At 37.0% G+C, this 21,932-nt stretch overlaps 1 protein-coding gene across 1 annotated transcript in view; it reads right to left on the minus strand.

Annotated features, from left to right (window-relative positions):
- The window catches only part of Octbeta2R (Octopamine beta2 receptor), a 653,741-nt gene that overhangs the window by 56,523 nt on the left and 575,286 nt on the right, over positions 1 to 21,932 (minus strand). Inside the window, 1 exon segment of the mRNA XM_073961606.1 lies at positions 15,645 to 15,743. Coding sequence (XP_073817707.1) covers positions 15,645 to 15,743 — 99 coding nt within the window.

A 21,932-nucleotide genomic window follows, 5' to 3' on the forward strand; every position in this document is an offset into this window, starting at 1 on the left:
TCAGGCAAACAAATTGTAGTGAACACTCAGAAGTAACAGTCCTACACTTCCCAAACCAACCAACAAGAGCATTTTTTTGAGCGATTGACCAACTTTGCTGCATCTAGCGAGAAAAATCCATTTTTGTGGCCAGGTGTTCATGCCATATCAAATGTAAGTTGGTAGAAAAATGCCCATGGATGCCTCTTTCTCACGGTATATAACATGGCGATCCTGCATTATCCGTTTAACAACGGCTTAATTTTTTTCTGGCACAACGGCCGATTTTGGGCCACCCTCACGACTTTCGTTTTTTTTTTGCAAGTGTCGGCCACGATTGAATTCATTAAACCAGTTTTTCATGGTGATATAGGATGCCGCTTAATCGCCATACAAAGATTTAATTTGCACTCTTGCCGTGATTATCCACGTCGAAATTTGTAAACAATTATCGGACGAAAATGTTCACAGGTAAATTCCATTTTTTTCCAAAGTGATTTTTTCAAGTCACTGTAAACAACCCAAAATACGGTCTTATGTCAAACTGTGCTAAGTACGCTTAAGCTAAAAACTGTCAAACTTTCCAAAAAAAATGTCAAATGACGCCTGGCGACACTGCGTGTTGCCTACGCCTGAATGTTTTTCAGTGCCCCTCGTATTTCGTTTTGAAATAGCATGTATTTCTATGGAATGAACGTTGGCTTTTTTATGATTCTCACAATTGACCAATGTCCTTTATGGTGGTTATATGAACCGTGGAAATCTTTAATAGGTTCAGTTTAAGAATCAACATTATATTCACTTAAGATTTTCTCTATAAAAATGCCTAAAAAAGTTAAGAAGTGTTCATAACGAAACGAAGAGAGCCTAATAAGAAACCACTTTTATATGCCCTACATTTCTCCCAGACAGCCAAGCCAACGAAAATTGAAAAGCTTTTAATTAACAAAAAAGTTATATTTTCTGTCATTATTATAAATGTTGACTTTTCTCTGCAGTTGTGGCAATCCATTTGCTGTTTTTATTTTCGATTAAAATGTCTGTTGAAAAGTTTTTCTAGGCTCATTGGAGTTTTCAAATCTATGCAACACAAAATACTGTGACCCAATTAAATTTAATTTAAATCATGTCTCTTCTACGATATGCCGTGGCAGTGACGGCGCCGGTATTTTGTTGAAAGGTATTTCTTTGTCAGACCACTTCCACTCGAACCACAAAACTAGGTTGGCATTTGAGTTGCAGTTTTTGCAATGCAGCAGCAACTGTAACTGTTTAAAGTTTCTATTGAAATAGTTCAGCATAAATGTACATAAACGAAATGTTAGTACAAACACATGGGATAGGATAGATATTTCATTATGACTAAAATTGGGTTGAAATGAAATTTCATTACAGTTTTACAGTTCACTGATTAGGTTTTAAGTAACCTAATTGCTAAGTAATAATAAAAATATAATAGTACTAGCAAAATGCCCGCTACTTCGTATGCGGAAAGGATATAAAAAAACAAATAAACAATATATAATATGGAAATGACAAACACTGAAAATTTGGTCGCACTAATACCAATTTTAATAAATATTTATTTTTATCTTAGTACTGTACGTACCCCTTAAGTTCGATTTTCAAAAAGATCAGCCGTATCTCACCCTTACACATTAACAGCGAGATCAACGTTGTACACCAATACACACCCTAACTCCAAAAAATAAAAAATTCCAGCACTGTCCCTACACCCAAAAACAAATTGAGTACCATTAAGTAATTTTCGTATACTTATGGTACGTATTTCGACGACATATCTCAGCCATACACGGACATTAATACAAAATAATTACAGTAAATTCCATAATAATTACAGATCTCAAGATTCCAGCTGTATCCGTTCGTCCAATTTCAAATTGTACCAAACTTAGTATCAAGTCGAACTCTTCGTACCCATATGTAAGATTTTCCAAAACTACCTCAATCCTTCACTTTAGTAGTAATCTTACTTCAAAATTTCAGGATTCAAACTCTATCCGTTAAACCAAATTAAAATTGTACTAAATTTAGAACAATTTATAACTTTCGTACCAATTTTCAAAACTTCCTCAACGCAACAGGGCTACAATAATCATACTTTCAAATTGCAGGATTCCACCGCTATCCGTTCACCTACATACAAATTGTACTAAATTTAGTACCATTTAGTGCTTTTCGTAACCATAAGTTTGCTTTTTCAAAACAATCTGAATCCTACTCTTCGACTGTAATCGTAATTCCAAATTTCAGGATTCCAGCTCTATTAATTCACCCGAATCCAAATTGTATCAAATTTAGTACCATTTCTTTCCCAAACAAAAATTTCAGGATTCCAGCTCTACCCGTTCACCCAAATCCATATTGTACCATATTTAGTACCATTTAGTACTTCTCTTACCCATACGTACGACTTTTCAAAATTTCCTCAATACTACACTCCTAATCTTAATTCCTAATTCCAACACTATCCGTTAACTAAAATTCAAATTGTACCAAATTTAGTACTTTCTGTACCCATAAGTACGAATTTCCAAAACTACCTCAATTCTACTGTCCGGCAGTAATCTTAGTTCCAAATTTCAGAATTCCAGCTCTATCCGTTCATCCAAATCCAAATTGTGCCAAATGTAGTACCATTTAGTACTTTTCGTACCCAAAGGTACGAATTTCCAAAACTATCTCAATCCTACACCCCTACAGTAATCTTAATTCAAAACTTTAGGATTCCAGCTCTATCCGTTCACCCAAATCCAAATTTAGTACTGCTCGTAATCATAAATACGAACTTCCAAAACCATTTCCTTATTTCAACGCCATTTCCCAACCTTGATTCCCATACCAAATTTGAAGATTCTAGCTTTATCCATTAAAAATATGCAATTGGTACCAAATTTAGAAACTTTTAGTACTTTTCGTACACTTATAGGTCGAGTTTCTAAATACCATTTGGTACATCTTCCTAACTCTCCATCAATGACCATTCGTTCAAAATTTCAGATTTCTAGCTCTTCGCGTTTGCCTAATACAATGGATTCCATATTTAGTACACTTTAGCACTTTTCATACCTTTCTACGACGAATTTCCAAAAACCCCTTTACACAAAAACAAATTATACCAAATTCTATACAATTCGATTTTCCAAAACAACCTTAATCCTTCACTTCAACAGTAACCATAATTCCAAATAACAGGATTCCAGCGCTATCCGTGCACTCAAATCCAAGTTGTATCATTTGGTACATTTCGTACCCATAAGTACGAATTTCAAAAACTACTTCCATCTCAATCCAATACTCCAACAGCAGTCTGACCAAATTCCAGGATTCCAGCTCTATCTGTTCCCCCAAATCCAAATTGTACCACAGGTAGTACCACTTAGTACTTTTCGTACCCTTACTACCTCAGTCCTACACTCCAATAGTAATCCTAATTTCAAATTTCAGGACTCAAACACTATGCGTCACCCAAATCCAAATTCTACCTCTATAGCCTACCGCGAACGGGTTGCAAATTCTAACTCTTTCCGTTTACAAAAATTCATACTTTAAATTAATATAAATAAAATTAAAATACTTAAAATTCAGGATTTCAGTTCTATCCGTTCACCCAAATCCAAATTGTAATAAATTTAGTACCATTTAGTACTTTTCGTACACATGAATACGAATTTCCAAAATTTCCCCAATCCTATGCTCCAACAATAATCTCAATTTCAAATTTCAGGATTCCAGCTCAGTCCGTTCACTCGAATCCCTATTGTACCAAATTTAGTACTTTTCGAACACATAAGTACGAATTTCCAAAACCACCCTCATATCTCAGTCCTACAGTTCACAGTAATCTTAATTCCAAATTTCAGGTTTCCAGCTACATACATACGTTCACCCAAATCCAAATTGTACTAAATTTAGTACCATTTAGTACTTTTCGTACCCATAAGTACGAATTTTCAAAACTACCTCAATTCTACACCCCACCAGTAATCTCAATTCAAAATTTCGAGATTCCAACTATATCCGTTCACCCAAATCCCCATTGTCCCAAATTTAGTACCATTTAGTACTTTTCATTCACATAAGTAAGAATTTCCAAAACTTCCCCAGTCCTACACTCCAACAGTAATATCAATTCCAAATTTCAGGAATCCAGCTCTATCCGTTCACCCAAATCCAAAATGTACTAAATTTAGTACCATTTAGTACTTTTCGTACACTCAAGTTTCCAAAAACCCTTTGGTGCATCTTTCTTACTCTTCATCAGTGATCCTCAGTCCAAATTTGAGGAATCAAGCTCTATCCGTTCACCCAAATCGAAACTGTACCAAATTTAGTGCTATTTAGTATTTTTCGTACCCTATGTACGAATTTCCAAAACTTCCACAATACTAAACTCCAGGTTTCCAGCTCTATCCGTTCATTCAAATCCAAATTGTACTAAATTTAGTACCATTTAGTACTTTCCGTACCCATAAGTACGAATTTTCAAAACTACCTCAATCCTACACCCCACCAGTAATCTCTATTCCAAATTTCGAGATTCCAGCTATTATCCGTTCACCCAAATCCCCATTGTATCAAATTTAGTACCATTTAGTACTTTTCATACACATAAGTACGAATTTCCAAAACTACCCTCATATCTCAATCCTACACTACAACAGTAACCTTAATTCCAAATTTCCAGCTCTTTACGTTCACCCAAATCTAAATTGTACTAAATTTAGTACCATTTAGTACTTTTCGTACACATGATTGGTAATTTTGCAAACCATTTCCTTTTAGAAGCACCACTTCCCAACCTTGATTTCCATACCAAATTCCTATATTCCTGGGGCCTATTATTGATTTCATTAATTATTTAGCGATTTCTTCAAATTACAGATTTTGAAATTGAATAGTTATAACTGTACATCTCCATGTACGATAAAATTCTTAATTGCAAATAAATCGTGGTAATATGCACAATTCTATTGCACTTTCATTGATTTGCAAACATTTAGTTATTACCAAAAAGTGAGGTCCATACAGTTTTTAGTTGTTGTTATTTCTGGCCGATTTCTGAATTTATTCCCCTAATGTTGTCTTCAACAGCAACTCATTTGTTCAACAAACCCAACATCATTTATTGAAAGAATTTTTGTTTTAATTTTAAATTGAAAATCAAAATTTTTACAAATGCATCGTTTGTAATCATTTTTTCTAACTCGATTTTAACGAATGAAAATCTTTTGTGCGACACCTGTTATGTGAAAACTAAATCAGGATCGGTTTGTATTTTTCGCGTAATTGATCACCAACTGCGACATCTTTTGCAATGGAAGATAACAAATGTCTTGTCTTTCTATTATTTAGTGGTTTACGATAAAATAAGTGCGCCTAGAAGTAAACTACAAAATTTGAAATTATGTGTGATCGTTTACGGTATCATAAAGTTATAGCATTGTTAATTTGACTCATGTCTTGCAGAGGGCCAACTAAGTGAATAAGTACGTAATAATAATGAAAAATAAGGATTTTTTTTGTTGTTATTTTTTGTGGTTCCAGGACGAATTTTCTAAAACCCGGCCTTATCTCGCACATTTGCATCAACAGTGACCCACTGGTAAAATTTCAAGCTCCTAGCTTTAGCCGTTTTGGCTGGGCGTTGATGATGAGTCAGTCAGTCAGTCAATCACTTATCACCAAGCTCATTTATATATATAGATTATACAAAGAAAATTTGATTAGCTATGCAAAACTTTATCCGAATTAGATAATGTAAAATATTGAGTTCAAACATATAATCATAAGAATCTCAAATAGTTTAAAAAAGCTCACAAAAAATTGAAAATCAAAACGGCTTTCAAACAGCTTTATCATGATAAACCATGGTCGCATTTAATTTCAAGGTCAACTCACCTTTTCAATTTACACCTACCCCTCCCTCCACCTCACTTCACTGCCCGCCAAAATGTTGACTTTATGTTGCATTTTCTTCGCTGCAATGCGTTGCAAGTTGATAACAACCCCAACTGAAAATATGAAAACTAAAAAAGATTTTGCAACTAATTTACATTATGAAAACATTCTTAAGTATACTTTTGGTGGATTATGGAGCAGTACCGCTGCAGTGCATGGCAGTAAAGACAATCTTCTACCCCAACAACGACCAAAATGTTTAAACTAAGTTAGTTTTTTTTTATTTTTTGGTGAGTAATAACAACAACTTAAGCTTAGTTGTGGGGTGCTCCGGTATACCAAAAAACTCGCTGAAGAACAACAATTTAAGAACTTATGACAGGCAACAGTTTATACGAAATGTAAGATTAAATGCCACAAGAGTCGTAAGAAGAACAGTAACAACAACATGGATTAAAGAAAAATATTAACAACGAGTTTGTTCTATGGCTGCTTAAATTAAACCATGAAGTAAGAAACCTCCCTAACAAATGTTTTTATTACAAGATTTTGTTTTGTTGGCTTAATGAAAAGTTGGGAATTACATTGAAGATATACATATTTGTTTTTTGGTTACTGGAAATTTTCAAAATTTTTAAAGGGAAATAAATTTACAGTAAAATTGGCACATTTTTGATGGCGGAATATGTCTGATTAAAATGATTTTATTTTTGTTTGTTCGTCTGGTGAATGCTGTGGTCTGAGGTATTCGATATTTGGCTTGATTTGACATTGGAACCTCAATAAAAAAAAAGAAAAACACAAAAATATAATTTCTTCATCCTTATTACTGTAAGCAAAGGATGACATTTATTTACCTTTGGGTTAACGAGGGTATATACATTTTGCTACGATTTAGGTAATAATGGTATTAGATCTCACTTTTGTTAAGACCAAATCCTTTTCAGACAATTTGGAGTCTAGGTATACCTATCAGTTCGAAAATTTGAATATTGTAATATGAATGAATCCAAGCATCTATAGCAAAGCCTAGGATTCATCTTTTGCCCTCTTTCATTTCAAGTGGTCACTGACAACTTCATGATGTCACCTGGGGAACTGCCTTTAACACCCGTCAAACGCCATTTTAAAGAGGGACGCAAAACGTGTTGCCAACAATTTAAAAACGATCCCAGACGATTCCTTAATGTACACTTTTTCTAAACTTTGCGTGGGAGGTACCCGAAAGAGTGTAGTCGATATTCGAACATAATTCGAGGCTGTAAGTAATACGATTGAAACAATTTTAAAACGATCCGAGATGAAATTTTAAACTGCACTTTCCCAAATTTTGTGTGTGATGTACTCGAAGCAGAGGACCTATATCGTCCATATTCCATCCTCATACCTGACTAGATGAAATAATTTGCAAAGTTTTGACCAATCAGAAACTCCTTGCGAGAGTTTTCTTGCAAATTTGGTATTTTAATTGGTGCAATCACATTAAATTGTTCCATTCCAATGCTCATATCTCAGCCAATTTTGCTCCGATCGACTTGAATTTTTTGCGGCATAACCTATACTACCTCCGCTTGTTTGAAAGTGATAAGTTGAGGTAACTCCTTAAACTAAGTTTGGACAAAATATTACGAATGTCACCTTTGGACTCGATCGGTTGATTCGTCCGACAGTTATCGTGCGCACCAGCCTGCCAGACAGACAGACCGACGAACGGACGAACGGGCGGACATTGCTTAATCGAGTCCAAATTGTCTGAAACAGATTTCGTCCAAACATACTTGGGGTTTGAAAATTTCATAAAATGTACAGTGAACACCCGTGGTGAAAATAGGCTATATATTTTGGTGAATTTCAGAGGTTGCGCGGTACCTCCCCTATGCCCCCAATTAAAAAAAAACGCTATTTTAGCAAGCCCACTTTTTAAATATGTTATATATCCAAAATTACTGAACCTATTTTCCTGAAAATGTCAGAGAATGTACAAGTAGGACCCTAGGTGAAAATATGTCATATATTTTGTTGAATTTCGGAGGAGGCGGGTAACCCTCCCTCGCCCCATTTTTAGAAAAACTGGTTTTGCAATACTTACGAACGTAGCGGTTAGAAAATTAATTTGCGGGGTTACGGTGCTTGAATTTCCAACTCTAAGTACTAATTTGGGGCCTAAAGGGGCCTTTCTATATGTATATGTTATACTTCTGAATCTACTGAATCGATTTTCCTGAAAATTTCAAAGAATGTACGGGGGTGACCCCTGCTATATATATTTTTTATACCCTCAGGATTTATGCTAACGAGGGTAGATACACTTTCATACGGGCAAAATGTGCCTCATCGAAATAATCGTTTTAAACCACATGTAAGTTTGGACGAAATGTGTTTCAGACAATTTGGAGTCGATTTAGAAATGTCCGTCCGTCTGTCTGTCTGGCTGGTGCGCACGATAATTCTCGAACGGATGAACCGATTTGGTCCAAAATTTGGTTTTCGCAATATTTTGTCCAAACTTAGGACCGATATAACCCGGTCCACTCCTTCCGGTACCTCCCCCACAAAAGTTCTAAAATGGTCGGAACATTTGTGCGCACGATAACTATTAAAGGGAGTAACCGATTTGGTCCATACTTTGAACATCGTGAAATTTCTACTAAACTTATATGAGGTTCCAATATGGACTCAATCGGTCCACCCCTTCGGGTACCTTCCACACAAAATTTCGGAAAAGTTCGGTTCAGGACCTGCTCTCGAATCGTTTTGATTTTTGTTGTAGCAACTTGTATTCATGGCCCCCCATACGACGGTACAAGTTTCATCAGGGGCAAAACCAAACTTCCTGAGAAAAGACCCTGAAAGTTAAAAAAAACCCTGTGACAGCGTGTGTAGTGGTTGGAGCGCAAGATAACTCTCGAACGTATGTGCCGATTCGATCCAAAATTTGGCCTTCATAATATTTTGTCCAAACTTAGTTTAAGTTCGAAGATAAGCCATATCGGTCCACTCCTTCAGGTACCTCCCCCACAAAAGCTCAAAAATGTTCATAAAAATTGCGCGCACGATAACTCTTGATGGGAGTGACCGATTTGGTCCGTACTTTACACATCCTAATATATCTTCCAGATATAGATTAGGTACGAATGTGGACAATATTTGTCCACTTCTTCGGGTACCTACCACACAAAATTTTCGATAAGTTCACTTTAAGACCTGCTCTCGGATCACTTTGATTTTTGTTGAAGCAACTTGTATTTGCTACATTAATTACGACAGTAAATGTTTTTTTCAGGGGAAAGTCCATACTTCTTGAGAAAATATCCCGAAAGTTGTTAAAACCACCTATGACACCATATGGAGTGGCTGGAGAGCTGGAACGGAATACTGCGTTCGTCCAAACTTTGGATATTATAATATTTCTTCGAATATTAGATGAAATTCGAAGGTGATTCTTATAGGTCCACCCCATCCAGTACCACAAAATTTCGAAAATATTCGTTAAAGTGGTACGCTCGATTTCTCATAGACGTTGCAACCGATTTGGTCCAAACTTTGGATCTCTAAATATTGTCGAAACTTAGTTCATGTTCAAATATGGGCCCTATCTGTCCAATCCGTGTGGTACCACCCACACAAATGTTCAACATTTTTGTATGGTTAAGGGTCTGTTCGAGGATCCTTTGGATATTTTTATCGAAGGTTTTCCTAGTGGCGCTGTTTACAGCGATATTATGTTTTTCGTAAGCCAGTGTGATAAAAAAGCCCTATCTAACGTTATGCCCGCAAATTTTTGAGCTTTAATCCTATCCATACTTTTGTCGGTTCGTACGCCCAAAATTTTGAAAACCCCCCTAAATACATAGGTTTTTTTGGTTTGAAAATGAATTTGCAATGGTGGTGTATTTGGGACCTAAAGGCCCGACCATCCCTAGGTCTTTATTTGGGACCTAAAGGCCCGACCATCCCTTTTTTAAATATGTTATATCTCCAATACTTCTGAATCTATTTTCATGTAATTTTCAGATGATGTGCAGGGATGTCGCCTGGTGAAAATAAGCTGTATATTTTGTTGAATTTCGGCGGATCGGCCTTTGAAAACTAATTCGATAGACAATGGTGGTTGTGTCTCCTACCGAATTGTAGGTACCAACTTCCACAGTTGGTCCGAGCTCTATGGACGCTTTGCGCGTCGACACCATCAATTTGGTCTTTTCGCCGTTTACCGCCAGACCCACTTTCGCAGATTCTGCTTCGACCTTCCTAAAGGTATCAGTTACTTCCTCTACTGATCGTCCCATGATGTCTATGTCATCAGCATAAGCAAGTAACATGTGGCTATTGGTGTAAATTGTGCCATTTCTTTTGACATTTGCATCTCGTATTACCTTTTCCAGCAAAATGTTGAATAAATCACACGAAAGGCTGTCTCCTTGTCTGAAACCTCTTTTGGTGCAAAATTCTTCGGAGAGGTTCTTTCCAACTTTAACTGAGGACCTAGTATCAGTTAAAGTCATCTTACAAAGCCGGATGAGCTTTGCGGGAATACCAAATTTAGACATTGCGTGGAATACCTTTGATCAAAGGGGACTGTCGAATGCTGCTTTATAATCGACAAAAATGTGAAATGTGTCGATCTGCATCTCTTGGGTCTTCTCTAGGATTTGCCGCAGGGTAAATATCTGGTCAATGTTGGACTTGCCAGGTCTAAAGCCACATTGGTATGGTCCAATTATTTCGTTGACCATTGTCTTTAGTCGTTCGCATAATATCCCTGACACTATCTTATAGGCAATAGGGAGAAGACTTATGCCCCTATAGTTGGAGCATACAGTCTTATCTCCTTTCTTGTGGACGGGACATAGGATGCTCAAGTTCCAATCGTCGGGTACGCGTTCTTCCTGCCAGATGGTGCTAACTAGCTGATGCATACACCTTATCAGCGCGTCGCCTCCGGTTTTAAACAGCTCGGCTGGTAAGCCATCGGCTCCTGCTGCTTTATTATTCTTCAGCCGGATGATTGCTCTTTTTACCTCATCTTGGCCGGGCGGTATACATTCTATACTATCTTCTGGGATTCTGGGATCATCGTCTTCGCTACTATTGGATACCAGCAGATTGGAGAAATGTTCCTTCCATATCCTGAGCACGCTATCTGTATCTGTTACCAGATTACCTTGGTGGTCTCTACAGGAGGATGTGCCTGTACCAAAGCCATCCGTTTGATTTTTCACTCTCGATTTTTTCACACTCCCGCTTTTCCATTTCTCTCTTTTTCTTGCGGAAAAGACGTTTCTCTTCTCTCCTTTTCTCCCGATATCTCTCTCGTACGCTACGTTGCTACTGATTGTTGTTATGTTATCGGGACAAGGAGTGCTCGCGTTAAGCAATTGGGCTATTTGAATGGAATATGCTGTGGCTATCTATTGTGTTTGCAGCCTATCGATGTCCAACTTCCGCGTTGTGTCTGTTCGTGCTTTATTTGCAACGTTTAGACGAGTACGTACCTTTGGGGCAACAAGGTAGTGGTCCGAATCAATGTTTGCGCCTCGGAACGATCGTACATCTAAAACGCTGGATGAATGTCTTCCATCTATTACAACATGATCAATTTGATTACTTGTTCTTTGATCTGGAGACAGCCAGGTGCCCTTATGAATATCGAGATGATTAAATGTGGTACTGCTAACTACCATGTTTTTTGCAGCTGCAAAGTCTATCAGTCTCATACCATTGTCAGATGTTTCACTGTGGAGACTGAATTTCCCGACAGTTGGGCCAAAGATATTCTCCTTTCCAATTTTGGCATTAAAATCGCCTAGAATGATTTTAATGTCATGGGCAGGGCAACGCTCATATGTTTCTTCTAAGCGCTCGTAAAATATATCTTTGGTCTCTTCGTACTTTTCTTCAGTGGGAGCATGAGCGCAAATAAAGCTGATGTTGAAGAATTTAGCTTTTATTCGAATTGCAGCAAGTCTATCATTCACTGGGGTGAAGCTGGATACCAGATGTTTTAGTCTCCGACTAACTACGAATCCGCAACCAAACTCATGCTTTACGTCATGGTAGCTATAATACAGTGCGTCACCTTTAGGTGTTGTTGTGACGCCTTTCCCAATCCATCGTATTTCCTGTATGGCAGTAATATCGGCCCTGTACTTTTCAAGTACGTCTGCCAATGCGAAGACTGCACCTACTCTATAAAGAGTGCGAACATTCCAGGTGCAGATTCGCAGATCATGGTCATTAAAACGTTTGCGGGGTTCGTCAACTTTAGAGGGGTTTGTTTTTCTTTTCTTTCGTTTTTCCATAGTAGGCTGTTTTTTCTAGGGGAGGGTTACTAACCCGACGCCCAAACCCAAGTTTTTAGCGTTCTTATGGGTGAACGCGCGGCACATGTTAGCCCACTACCTTTAACGGTTGTTAAAGGCAGTTCCCCAGGTGACACCACCGGGAGCTCAGTGTCCACTTGAGATGAAAGAGGGACCAAGATAAATCCTGGGCTTTGCCATGTTAAAGCCGGTCAAGACCGTTGCTTGGTATCATTCATCCCCTACGTCACCCGTCAGCAATATTGTGCGAACGAAAAAATTGGCCCTGGCAAATCCACCAGACCTGGCAAATCCACCACTGGACAGATATTTACCCTATGGCAAAATCCTAGAATTCCGTTACACGTTTCAAACTTCATCCAACTCGGACATACGTAGCGTGATTGGTGCACTAGATACCAAAAATCGGACGAAAATATATATGGGAGCTATATCTTAATGTGTTTTCTAGACCAATATTGATTTGAATCTGAAAATAAATGCGACACGTACTTTGATAAAAAAAATACATGGACAGACAGACATGCATAAATTGACTCAGATAGTTATTCTATGTATATCCTCAAAGGAACTCTGGGTCTATCTCGGTTCTTTTTGCATGTTGCATACAAGTGCTCAAAGACATAATACCCCTTACACTTTACAACCCACTAATTTATGGTTCCGAAGCCTGGAAACTTCCGCAAAAATTCTTCGTATGATCTACGTTGCGTTGACAGTGATTATCGACGTCGTATGAACCATGAGCGGTATGGGCTATATAACGACATCAGTAGTGCGATTCTCTAACTCATTTTTTGAGTTACCGACAATTGTCGGTAAAATTAAAATGCTTATAATTTCGGTAATTACCAATGTTTTTCGGTAAGTTAGCGACGAATAAAAAGCAGTCGTAAAGTTCTACCGATAGCGGGAGTGTTGTCAACTTTTATTTGAACTTTTCATTCATAATTTTGCGTTTTAACTTTACCGATTTTTGTCGGTAACTCAAAAAATGAGTTAGAGAATCGCACTACTGTATTGTTAAAAGTATCGAGATTAAACGACAGTAACTGCCCAGCAAATGTTCGATGCCAAGGATGCTATTGAATCATGAGTGCAAGTGATCTGGCATGTCATCTTTTTAGCATTTTCACTCATCAATTTTATATGAGCGTGACCATCATAAGATGACATTCATTTTCGGATCTTAAGATGACATTCATTGTCGGATCCTAAGCATGTCATTTTGACCAATGCTTTGACATGTCATTTTCACCAACCCTTTGGCATGACATTTTCATGTCTTGTTTGGAAAATGGAAAATTCTGTATTGAAATATGATTTTCATGACAAACCAAACTCTTTATTAATTCAAACTAATTCATGAAATAACTAGAACTAATTTATCAGCATAAAGTTTACACCCAAAATTTAAATTTAATCACCGCCGCTGCACCGCAACTGAGTTTACTTCGTCCACGCTCAGCCACTGATTTTGTTTCATCTTACAAAAGCTTTTCTATTATCTTCTTAACACCAGTTCAGATTTCGACATGGACTCCAACAGCAATTCTTTAAGAATTTCTAGTTAGTGAGCCTACATTTAATTTGTAATTTTGTAATTTTATAACAAAAATTTTGGAAATGTATACTCTTTTGTTTTGATGTCGCTACTTCTAGGGATGTACAAATCGACTTCTTTGTTTATAGTGATTTCACGACTTCCTTTCCATGGGTTTGAATGCTAATGAAAAGATCGGATCTTTCATGACTTGCTTTGAACCAATGCAAAATATGCCATGAAATCACGTCATCGCATAGAACCCCTTCCTTCAAATTTTGCTGGGTGGTTACTCGGATTCTGGTCCATAGATACAATATCGCTTGAAATTTAAAGATGTATTCATATATGAAAAAGTACCTAAGACTTCAGTAAACAACTCTCTAGAGCCGTCAGTCCAACCATAGTCTATTCTTAATGTTTTATTTAAAAATTCGATGGTATTATCGTTTTAAATATTTCCTTAGCCTTTCACCTATGTGCCCTCAAAACCTTGCTTACCTTACTAATTGTGTGGCCTAAATAAATTTTATTTTATAAATTATTTTTCCTGCTTTACGCAAGTAAACTTTATAATAATAAGTTAAATAATTTCAGTCCGCAAATTTTTCACATTTTCGTTTTACAATTCATCAGGTATTTCCATAGAATTATGTCTGGATGATGTAGACAATATGTTATTATTGTTGTTGTTGTTGGGGAAATATTGAGTTTTTATTTGTTGAAATTGTGAATCAACAATATTTGAAATGAATGATATTTTTAAAGAGTACTTGTAAAGAATTTCGGGATAAAAACAAATATTCTTGCCAACAAAATGTCAAAGATGAAGAAGTTAAGAGTGCCTAAAATTACAAAAAGTTTGTTGTAAAGATATTAACAAAATATGACTTTATTAAAATGATTTCTTTGTACCTCAAAAATTTATGAACAAAATGTATAATTAATTTAATTTTTATTGAAATGAATTTTATTATGTTTTTTATTTTTTTTTTATTTTATTTTCAAAAACTCTATAAAAATGTTTAAATAACATGGTTCTGTGTCATTTTTTCTCTCTATTACACTTTAATCACAAAGTGAAGATATCACTAACACATGGTATAACATAATGGTATACGTTTATTTGTTGTAGTTTTTTTGCTGTTGTTGTTGTTCTATGTCCTTCCTATTCATACATTTTCATGTTTGTCCTCTATTTTTGTTTCATGTTTTGCTTGTTTTTTTTTTCTAGCATTCATGGTAATTTTTTTCTTCTTTTTACATTTTAATGCAGTTGTTGCATGGGCACTACATTTATGCCGGATGTCAACTAAAAACGAATGAGAAAACATGGTTAAGGTCGCACTTTGTGTAATCTACCTACACGATATGAGAACAACTTTAAAGCTTATAAATGAAGCAAGGTATAATTTACACGAATTCTAATAGGCAATTATTTGAATTAGAGTTGACTATTTAAGGATGGCCGTTTAAGGATGACCTCCTCCGGCCTCGTCGATGTCTGTACAATCCCATATATTACTACATCATGTGTTTTGACGGTTTTAGCTTAGTAGGTATTTTCCCTGTGAGTGGTGCCATGCATTACAAATGTAATGCACCTTCCTTTCTACGATAGAGGATACAAAATTAAAGCAGCACCCAGGTTTTGAGCCTTATGTAGTCGACATCAAATGGAACACACACACACATATACAAAATGAATGGTTGACTAAATGAATGAATGAACACATGTAACTGTTGGGTTTCTAGTTTTGTGTGAATGTATGCATTTATGTTTGGATGTTCATACATGGATGCATATATACATGTTCATGTATGTATGTGTATGCATATTTGTAAATTCATTCATTCGTTTTTTGCTTTCTACTTACCGTCCCGTTACTTGTACACTAAAGTTAAATGTCATGGCCATTATGGCGACCATAATATCAGCCATGGCTAAGGATACTACAAAATAATTCGTTATGATTCTGTAAAGAGAGCAAAAAAAAAGAAAAAAACAAATCAGTAAAAAATGTATATGGAGAACATAATGAAGGACAATAGGAGCACAAAAAAAAAACATTCATATTCAAAGATATAGCCTTACAGTTGTCATAAGTTAAATAGAAGTTATATACCCTTGAGTAGAATAGTAAGTACACAAGTCTTTAGTTGCATATTACTTTATGTGGCTTTTAGGTCATTATATTTTGTCCTTGTAAGTTAAACAAAAACCAAAAGAAGTCTATTTCCAAGTCCAAGTACATTTGGCTTTTTATTGACTTTGATATGTCATTCAATTAAATATTCATTGGAACATTTAAGTTAAGTGGAATTTATTTGACGAAAAGTAAAAAAAAATAACATTAATGAAGCCCAGGTTTGCAATGTTATAATTCGAGAAATATTGCAGTGTACTAAGAAATATGACCATAGTTGGATCAAACGCAGTGTTTTTGATAAAAGCTCAAAAATTTTGCTATAAAAGTTAATTTGCGCGGAAGCTGTGACCGCGTAAGTGAATACAAATAGGTAAAAACACGTTGAAGCAAACGAGTTTTGTTTACGTTGTTTTTCTATTGGCGGTTAAACCGTTTAAATTACGGATATCTGTCCAAAGTAAAAGTAGAAGAATAAACAATGAAGATTGCAAGGAACGTGGCAAAACCCAGGATTTATCTTGGTCCATCTTTCAAGTAGACACTGACCACCCCGTGGTGTCACCTGGGGAGCTGCCTTTAACACCCGTTACCCGTTACATGTGCCGCGCGTTCACCCACAAGAACCATAAAAAACTTTGGTTTGGGCGTCGGGTTAGTAACCCACCCCTAGAAAAACAGCCTACTATGAAAAAAACGAAAGAAAAGAGAAAAAAACCCTCTTAAGTTGACGAACACCGCAAACGTTTTAAGGACCATGATCTGCGAATCTGCACCTGGAATGTTCGCACTCTTTATAGAGAAGGTGCAGTTTACGCATTGGCAGATGTACTTGAAAAGTACAAGGCCGACATTACTGCCATACAGGAAATACGGTGGAACGGGAAAGGCGTGACAACAACACCTAAAGGTGACGCACTGTATTATAGCTGCATGACATAAAGCATGAGTTTGCTTGCGGATTTGAAGTTGGTCGGAGGTTAAAACATCTGGTCTCCAGCTTCAACCCAGTGAATGAAAGTCTCGCTGCAATTCGATTAAAAGCAAAATTCTTCAACATCAGCTTTATTTGGGCTCATGCTCCCACTGAAGACAAGGACGAACGGACCAAAGATATATTTTACGAGCGCTTAGAAGAAACTTATCATCGTTGCGATTTTAATGCCAAAATTGGAAAGGAGAATATCTTTGGCCCAACAGTCGGGAAATTCAGTGCCTACAGTGAAACATCTAACAATGGTTTGAGGCTGATAGACTTTGCTTTTAGACTTTGCTCGCCTACAAGATAGTGTCAGGGATATTATGCGAACGACCAAAGTCCATGGTCAACGAAATAATTGGACCATACCAATGCGGTCTTAGACCTGGCAAGTCCACCATTGACTAGATATTTACCCTGCGGCAAATCCTGGAGAAACCAAAGAGATGAAGATCAACACCTTCCACCTTTTTGTCGATTATAAAGCAGCCTTCGACAGCCCGCTACGTTCAAAGGTATTTCAAGCCATGTCTGAATATGGTATCGGCTTTGTAAAATAACTCTAACTGACACATGATCTTCAGTTAAAATAGGAAAGAACCTCTCCGAAGAGTTTTGTACCAAAAGAGGTTTCAGGCAAGAGACAGCCTTTCGTGTGATCTTTTCAACATCAAAGGTTATACGAGAGGCAAACGTCAAAAGAAGTGATAACAATAGCCACATGTTACTTGTTTATGCTGATGATAAAGACATCATGGGACGACCAGTAAAAGAAGTAACCGATACCTTTATGAAGGTGGAAACAGAATCTGCTAAAGTGCGTCTGGCGGTAAACGGCGAGAAGACCAAGCTGATGGTGTTGACGCGCAATGCGTCCATTGAGATCGGACCAACTATTGAAATTGGTTCCTATAATTTTGAGGTAGTAAAAGACTTCGTATACCTCGGCACCGCCGTAAACACAACAAACGACATCAGTTGTGAAATAAAAAGAAGAATTGTATTGGCCAACAGATACTACTTTGGCTTAAGTAAACACTTCAAAAACAAAGCCACAACTCGTCAAACAAAAATAACGCTTTACAAAACACTGATACTACCCGTGCTGATGTATGGTTCCGAAGCCTGGGTACTTGCGCAAGCAGATAAGGCAGTGCTTGGGGTGTTTGGGAGAAAAATTCTTCGGACCAATCTGCGTTGACGGTGAGTATCGACGTCGTATGAACCAGAGCTGTATATCTGATATACAACGACATCAATATAGTCAAAGGTATCGGGATGGAGCGATTGCGTTGGCTGGGCCATATAATAAGAATGAGCGATGATGAACCCGCTAAAAAGGCGTATAAATTCGAGCCACATGACAGGCCAAATAGTAGATGGCGCGAACAGATGAAGAGATGACAAGGCGCGGTATTCCAGTAACCGAAGCACTAAACAGAGAGAATTGGAGATCTTTTCTTAGTTTGGTTTATGGTTTTTTTTTTGTTTTGGGTTTTTCTCATCCGAACGGATCAACAGATTTGGTTCAAACTTTAAACCGTATGTCAAACTGTCCTGAGTTCGCTAAAAAACTGTCAAACTTTCCAAAAAAAAAAAAAAAAAAATAAAATTACGCCTGGCGACACTGTGTGTTGCCTAGGCCAGAAGGTTTTCGAGTGCCCGTCGTAAACCAATATTTAGGGTCACTCATTTATGCATAACTCGTACTAAAGTTTTTGGTAGTCTTTGCAACCTTCTATCATCTCGAATCATTTTTTGTAGGCTTTGTTGTACTGTGTTGAAGGTCCACTATCACGGTGCGCCTTAACTAATTTTAAATGAAATGTACTTACACCTGTGAAGTTTTTGCGGATTCTGAAACTACAATGTCCATAGATGAGAAAATCAATAAACGAAAAGAAATCGCCGGAGGGATTTTCAAATAAATCGCGGTCAAACTTCAAATTTTTAGGGCTTTATTATGTTCAAATTGGGACGACAATCAGTGCATTGTATCGTCTCTTTATAAAATAATGTCACGACTGCAATTTCCCAAATTAAACATAAATATCTAAAAAAAATGGTAAAACCTGGAAAAATTACTGAAGCCAGTCTTTAGAGACTATAAGATTTCCTCAGGTCCCATATCGATAAGACTTGCCGTATTCAAGCAAAATCGCGAAACTTAAACAAAAAACCTAAAAATATAACCTGAGCTTCTTTATCTCGAAAATTATTCAACCTGGGAACAAATCATAAAGGCGAATCCTCTAGAAAATTTTCACAGCTACAACATCTTCATTAGCTCCATTTCGATAAGACTTGCGGTTTCTAATCGATATCGTGGAATTTCTACCAAACTAAGATTAGGGTCCAATATGGACTCAATCAGTCAACTCCTTGGGGTAACTCCCACACAAAATTTCGGAAAAGTTCAGTGTAGGACCTGCTATCGAATTGTTTTGATTTTTGTTGCAGCAACTTATATTCACTGCACCCTGTACGACGGTACAAGTATCATCAGGGGCAAGTCCATACTTCCTGGGAAAATAGCCTGAAATATGCAAAAAACCCTATAACACCGTGTGTAGTGGTTGGAGCGCAGTATAACTCTCAAACGGATATGCCGATTCGGTCCAAAATATGGCCTTTGTAATATTTTGCCCAAACTTAGTTTAAGTTCGAAGATAAGCCATATCGGTCCACTCCTTCAGGTACCTCCCCCACAAAAGTTCAAAATTGTCCGGAAACATTGTGCGCAGGATAACTCTTAAAGGGATTGACCGGTTTGGTCCATACTTTACACGTCCTAATATATCTACCAAATATAGATCAGGTTCGAATATGGACTATATTTGTACACTCCTTCGGGTACCTCCCACACAAAACTTCGGATGTTCACTTTAAGACCTGCTCTCGAATCACTTCGATTTTTGTTGCAGCAGCTTGTATTTTCATCTGTAATTTTGATCGCAAAACGTCTCTATCAAAAATGTTCAGCATATGTCCATATTTAAATATATCCCACGTAAAAAGGTGCCGCCCAATTGAAGACATTTTAAGATACATTTCGTAACCTAATTTAGTCATTTGGGCTATCCGTAGTCGTAAAACATTTCCACCTAAAATTGTGGACCGAAAAATGTTTATTATACATTTAGGTCTATGTTCATAATACATTTAGGTCTCCCACTCCTGTTTCATTTAGTTGTCGGCAAATCAGACTTATTCATTTTTGCATATTTTATTATGATATTACGTACCCTTAGCTGGTCCAAAATGTATTTCACAAAAATAATGGTTTAGATCCTACATATGTTAAGATCAAATTCATATCAGAATCGATAAGGCTATGCCTGTTCATCCGTCTGAATTGTTTAGTACATCGTACATTAAGTTCTTCCCGTAAGTCGCCAATTCAATACTTTTCAAAATATATGTCCAGACCTTAAACTGCAACTTGTATGTAACCTCTACATACACTGTAGGTGTAGACTTGCTGGTCATAGAGCTTAAAACTTTTGCTGGTATGGGGAACATATACATATACACTGCCGCTCACTTGAATAGAACCCCATACAAAAATGTTTTCAACCTCCACTTTTTACGAATTATACAAGATATGAAGTGTTTAAGTTTTATTATATTTTGCTTCATATGTTGGGAGTAAACTTAGTCATTCATTTGCAATCAAATCAAATTTATATACGAATTATACAACGAAAACAAAATAAAGTCAAAAATTGAAGTAAAAAAACTTGGGAATACGGAAAGATTGTATTAGAATATCGATGCATATTCAATCTGTATTGAAAAGGAAGCACTTTCAGTAATATTCAGTAAAAGTTTATTCCTTTGTGGGGGGTTCTATTCAAGTGAGCGGCAGTGTAAGTGTTTGTTGGACTTATTTGAATTTATATCATCCACCATATATCAAGTGTATACTAAGGAAGGGTATACTAATGGAATTTACTGTGAACATTTATTCCGATCGTTTTTCACATTTTTCGACGTGGATTATCATGGCTAGAGTGTATCGATGAAATCAAATCCTTGTATGGCGAGAAAGCGCCATTTTATAGCACTGTGAAAAACTGGTTTAATGAATTCAATCGTAGCCGACGCTCGCTCAATTCAAGATCACCATGTGACATACAGTACCATAGAGGTATCCTTGGGCATTTCTTCCATCAGCATTACATTCGATATTGCATCGTTGGATCCAGCACAATTTGACAATCGCTCAAAAAAGGTCAGTGTCGATTGATGTTTAAAACGTACGATCGCGGTGCTTCAAAATACGTTTATAAGATCGTCACATTTGACGAACCATGGATCTATGCGTAGGAGCCCGAAACAAAGCAGCAATCGCCCGAAGACGAGCCAAATCCAAGAAAGTAGTTCGTGGAGGAAGCACCTCGAAGAAAATTGTCGCCTGTTTCTTAGGCAAAACTGGCCATGTGGCGACTATTCCGCTTAAAAAACGTAGGACAGTCAATTCTGAGTGTTTGTTTGAAGTCTTAGAAGAAATTCGAAAAACGAACAATCATTGTGCACCTTGACAATGCAGGCTCTCACACATCGACTCAAACCAACTCCTTCTGATCGGCAAAACGCAGAATTGAAGGGTCATCTGCCCCCAATGACTTCTGTTCATTCCCTCACATGAAGAAAAAAAGTTTTCAATGATTTTCATCGCCAGCCGATTCTGTTGAAGAGTTGATAACCATGTTTTTGGTGGTGTCTCAGTCGGGGGGAAAATGGTTCGACAAATGGTTTGAGCGCACAAAAAGTGTATAAATCATGATGAGTAATATCGACATTGTCATTATTACTTACTTACTTAGCTGGCCTTTTACAGAACATTTGTTCCATAAGCCGAACTAAGAAAAAATCTCCAATCCTCTCTGTTTGCTGCTGTATTTTCCCAATCTGGGATATGTAGCTTTGTGATATCTCGTTTCACTTGTTCGCTCCAACGAAGCTTTAGCCTTCCAGATCTGCGAGAACCTCCATGCGGCCCGTATTTATACGCCTTTTTAGCGGGTTCATCATCA

The sequence above is a fragment of the Musca autumnalis genome, unplaced genomic scaffold, assembly GCF_047663935.1.
Source record: "Musca autumnalis isolate F117 unplaced genomic scaffold, ASM4766393v1 scaffold_1, whole genome shotgun sequence".
NCBI lineage: Eukaryota > Metazoa > Arthropoda > Insecta > Diptera > Muscidae > Musca > Musca autumnalis.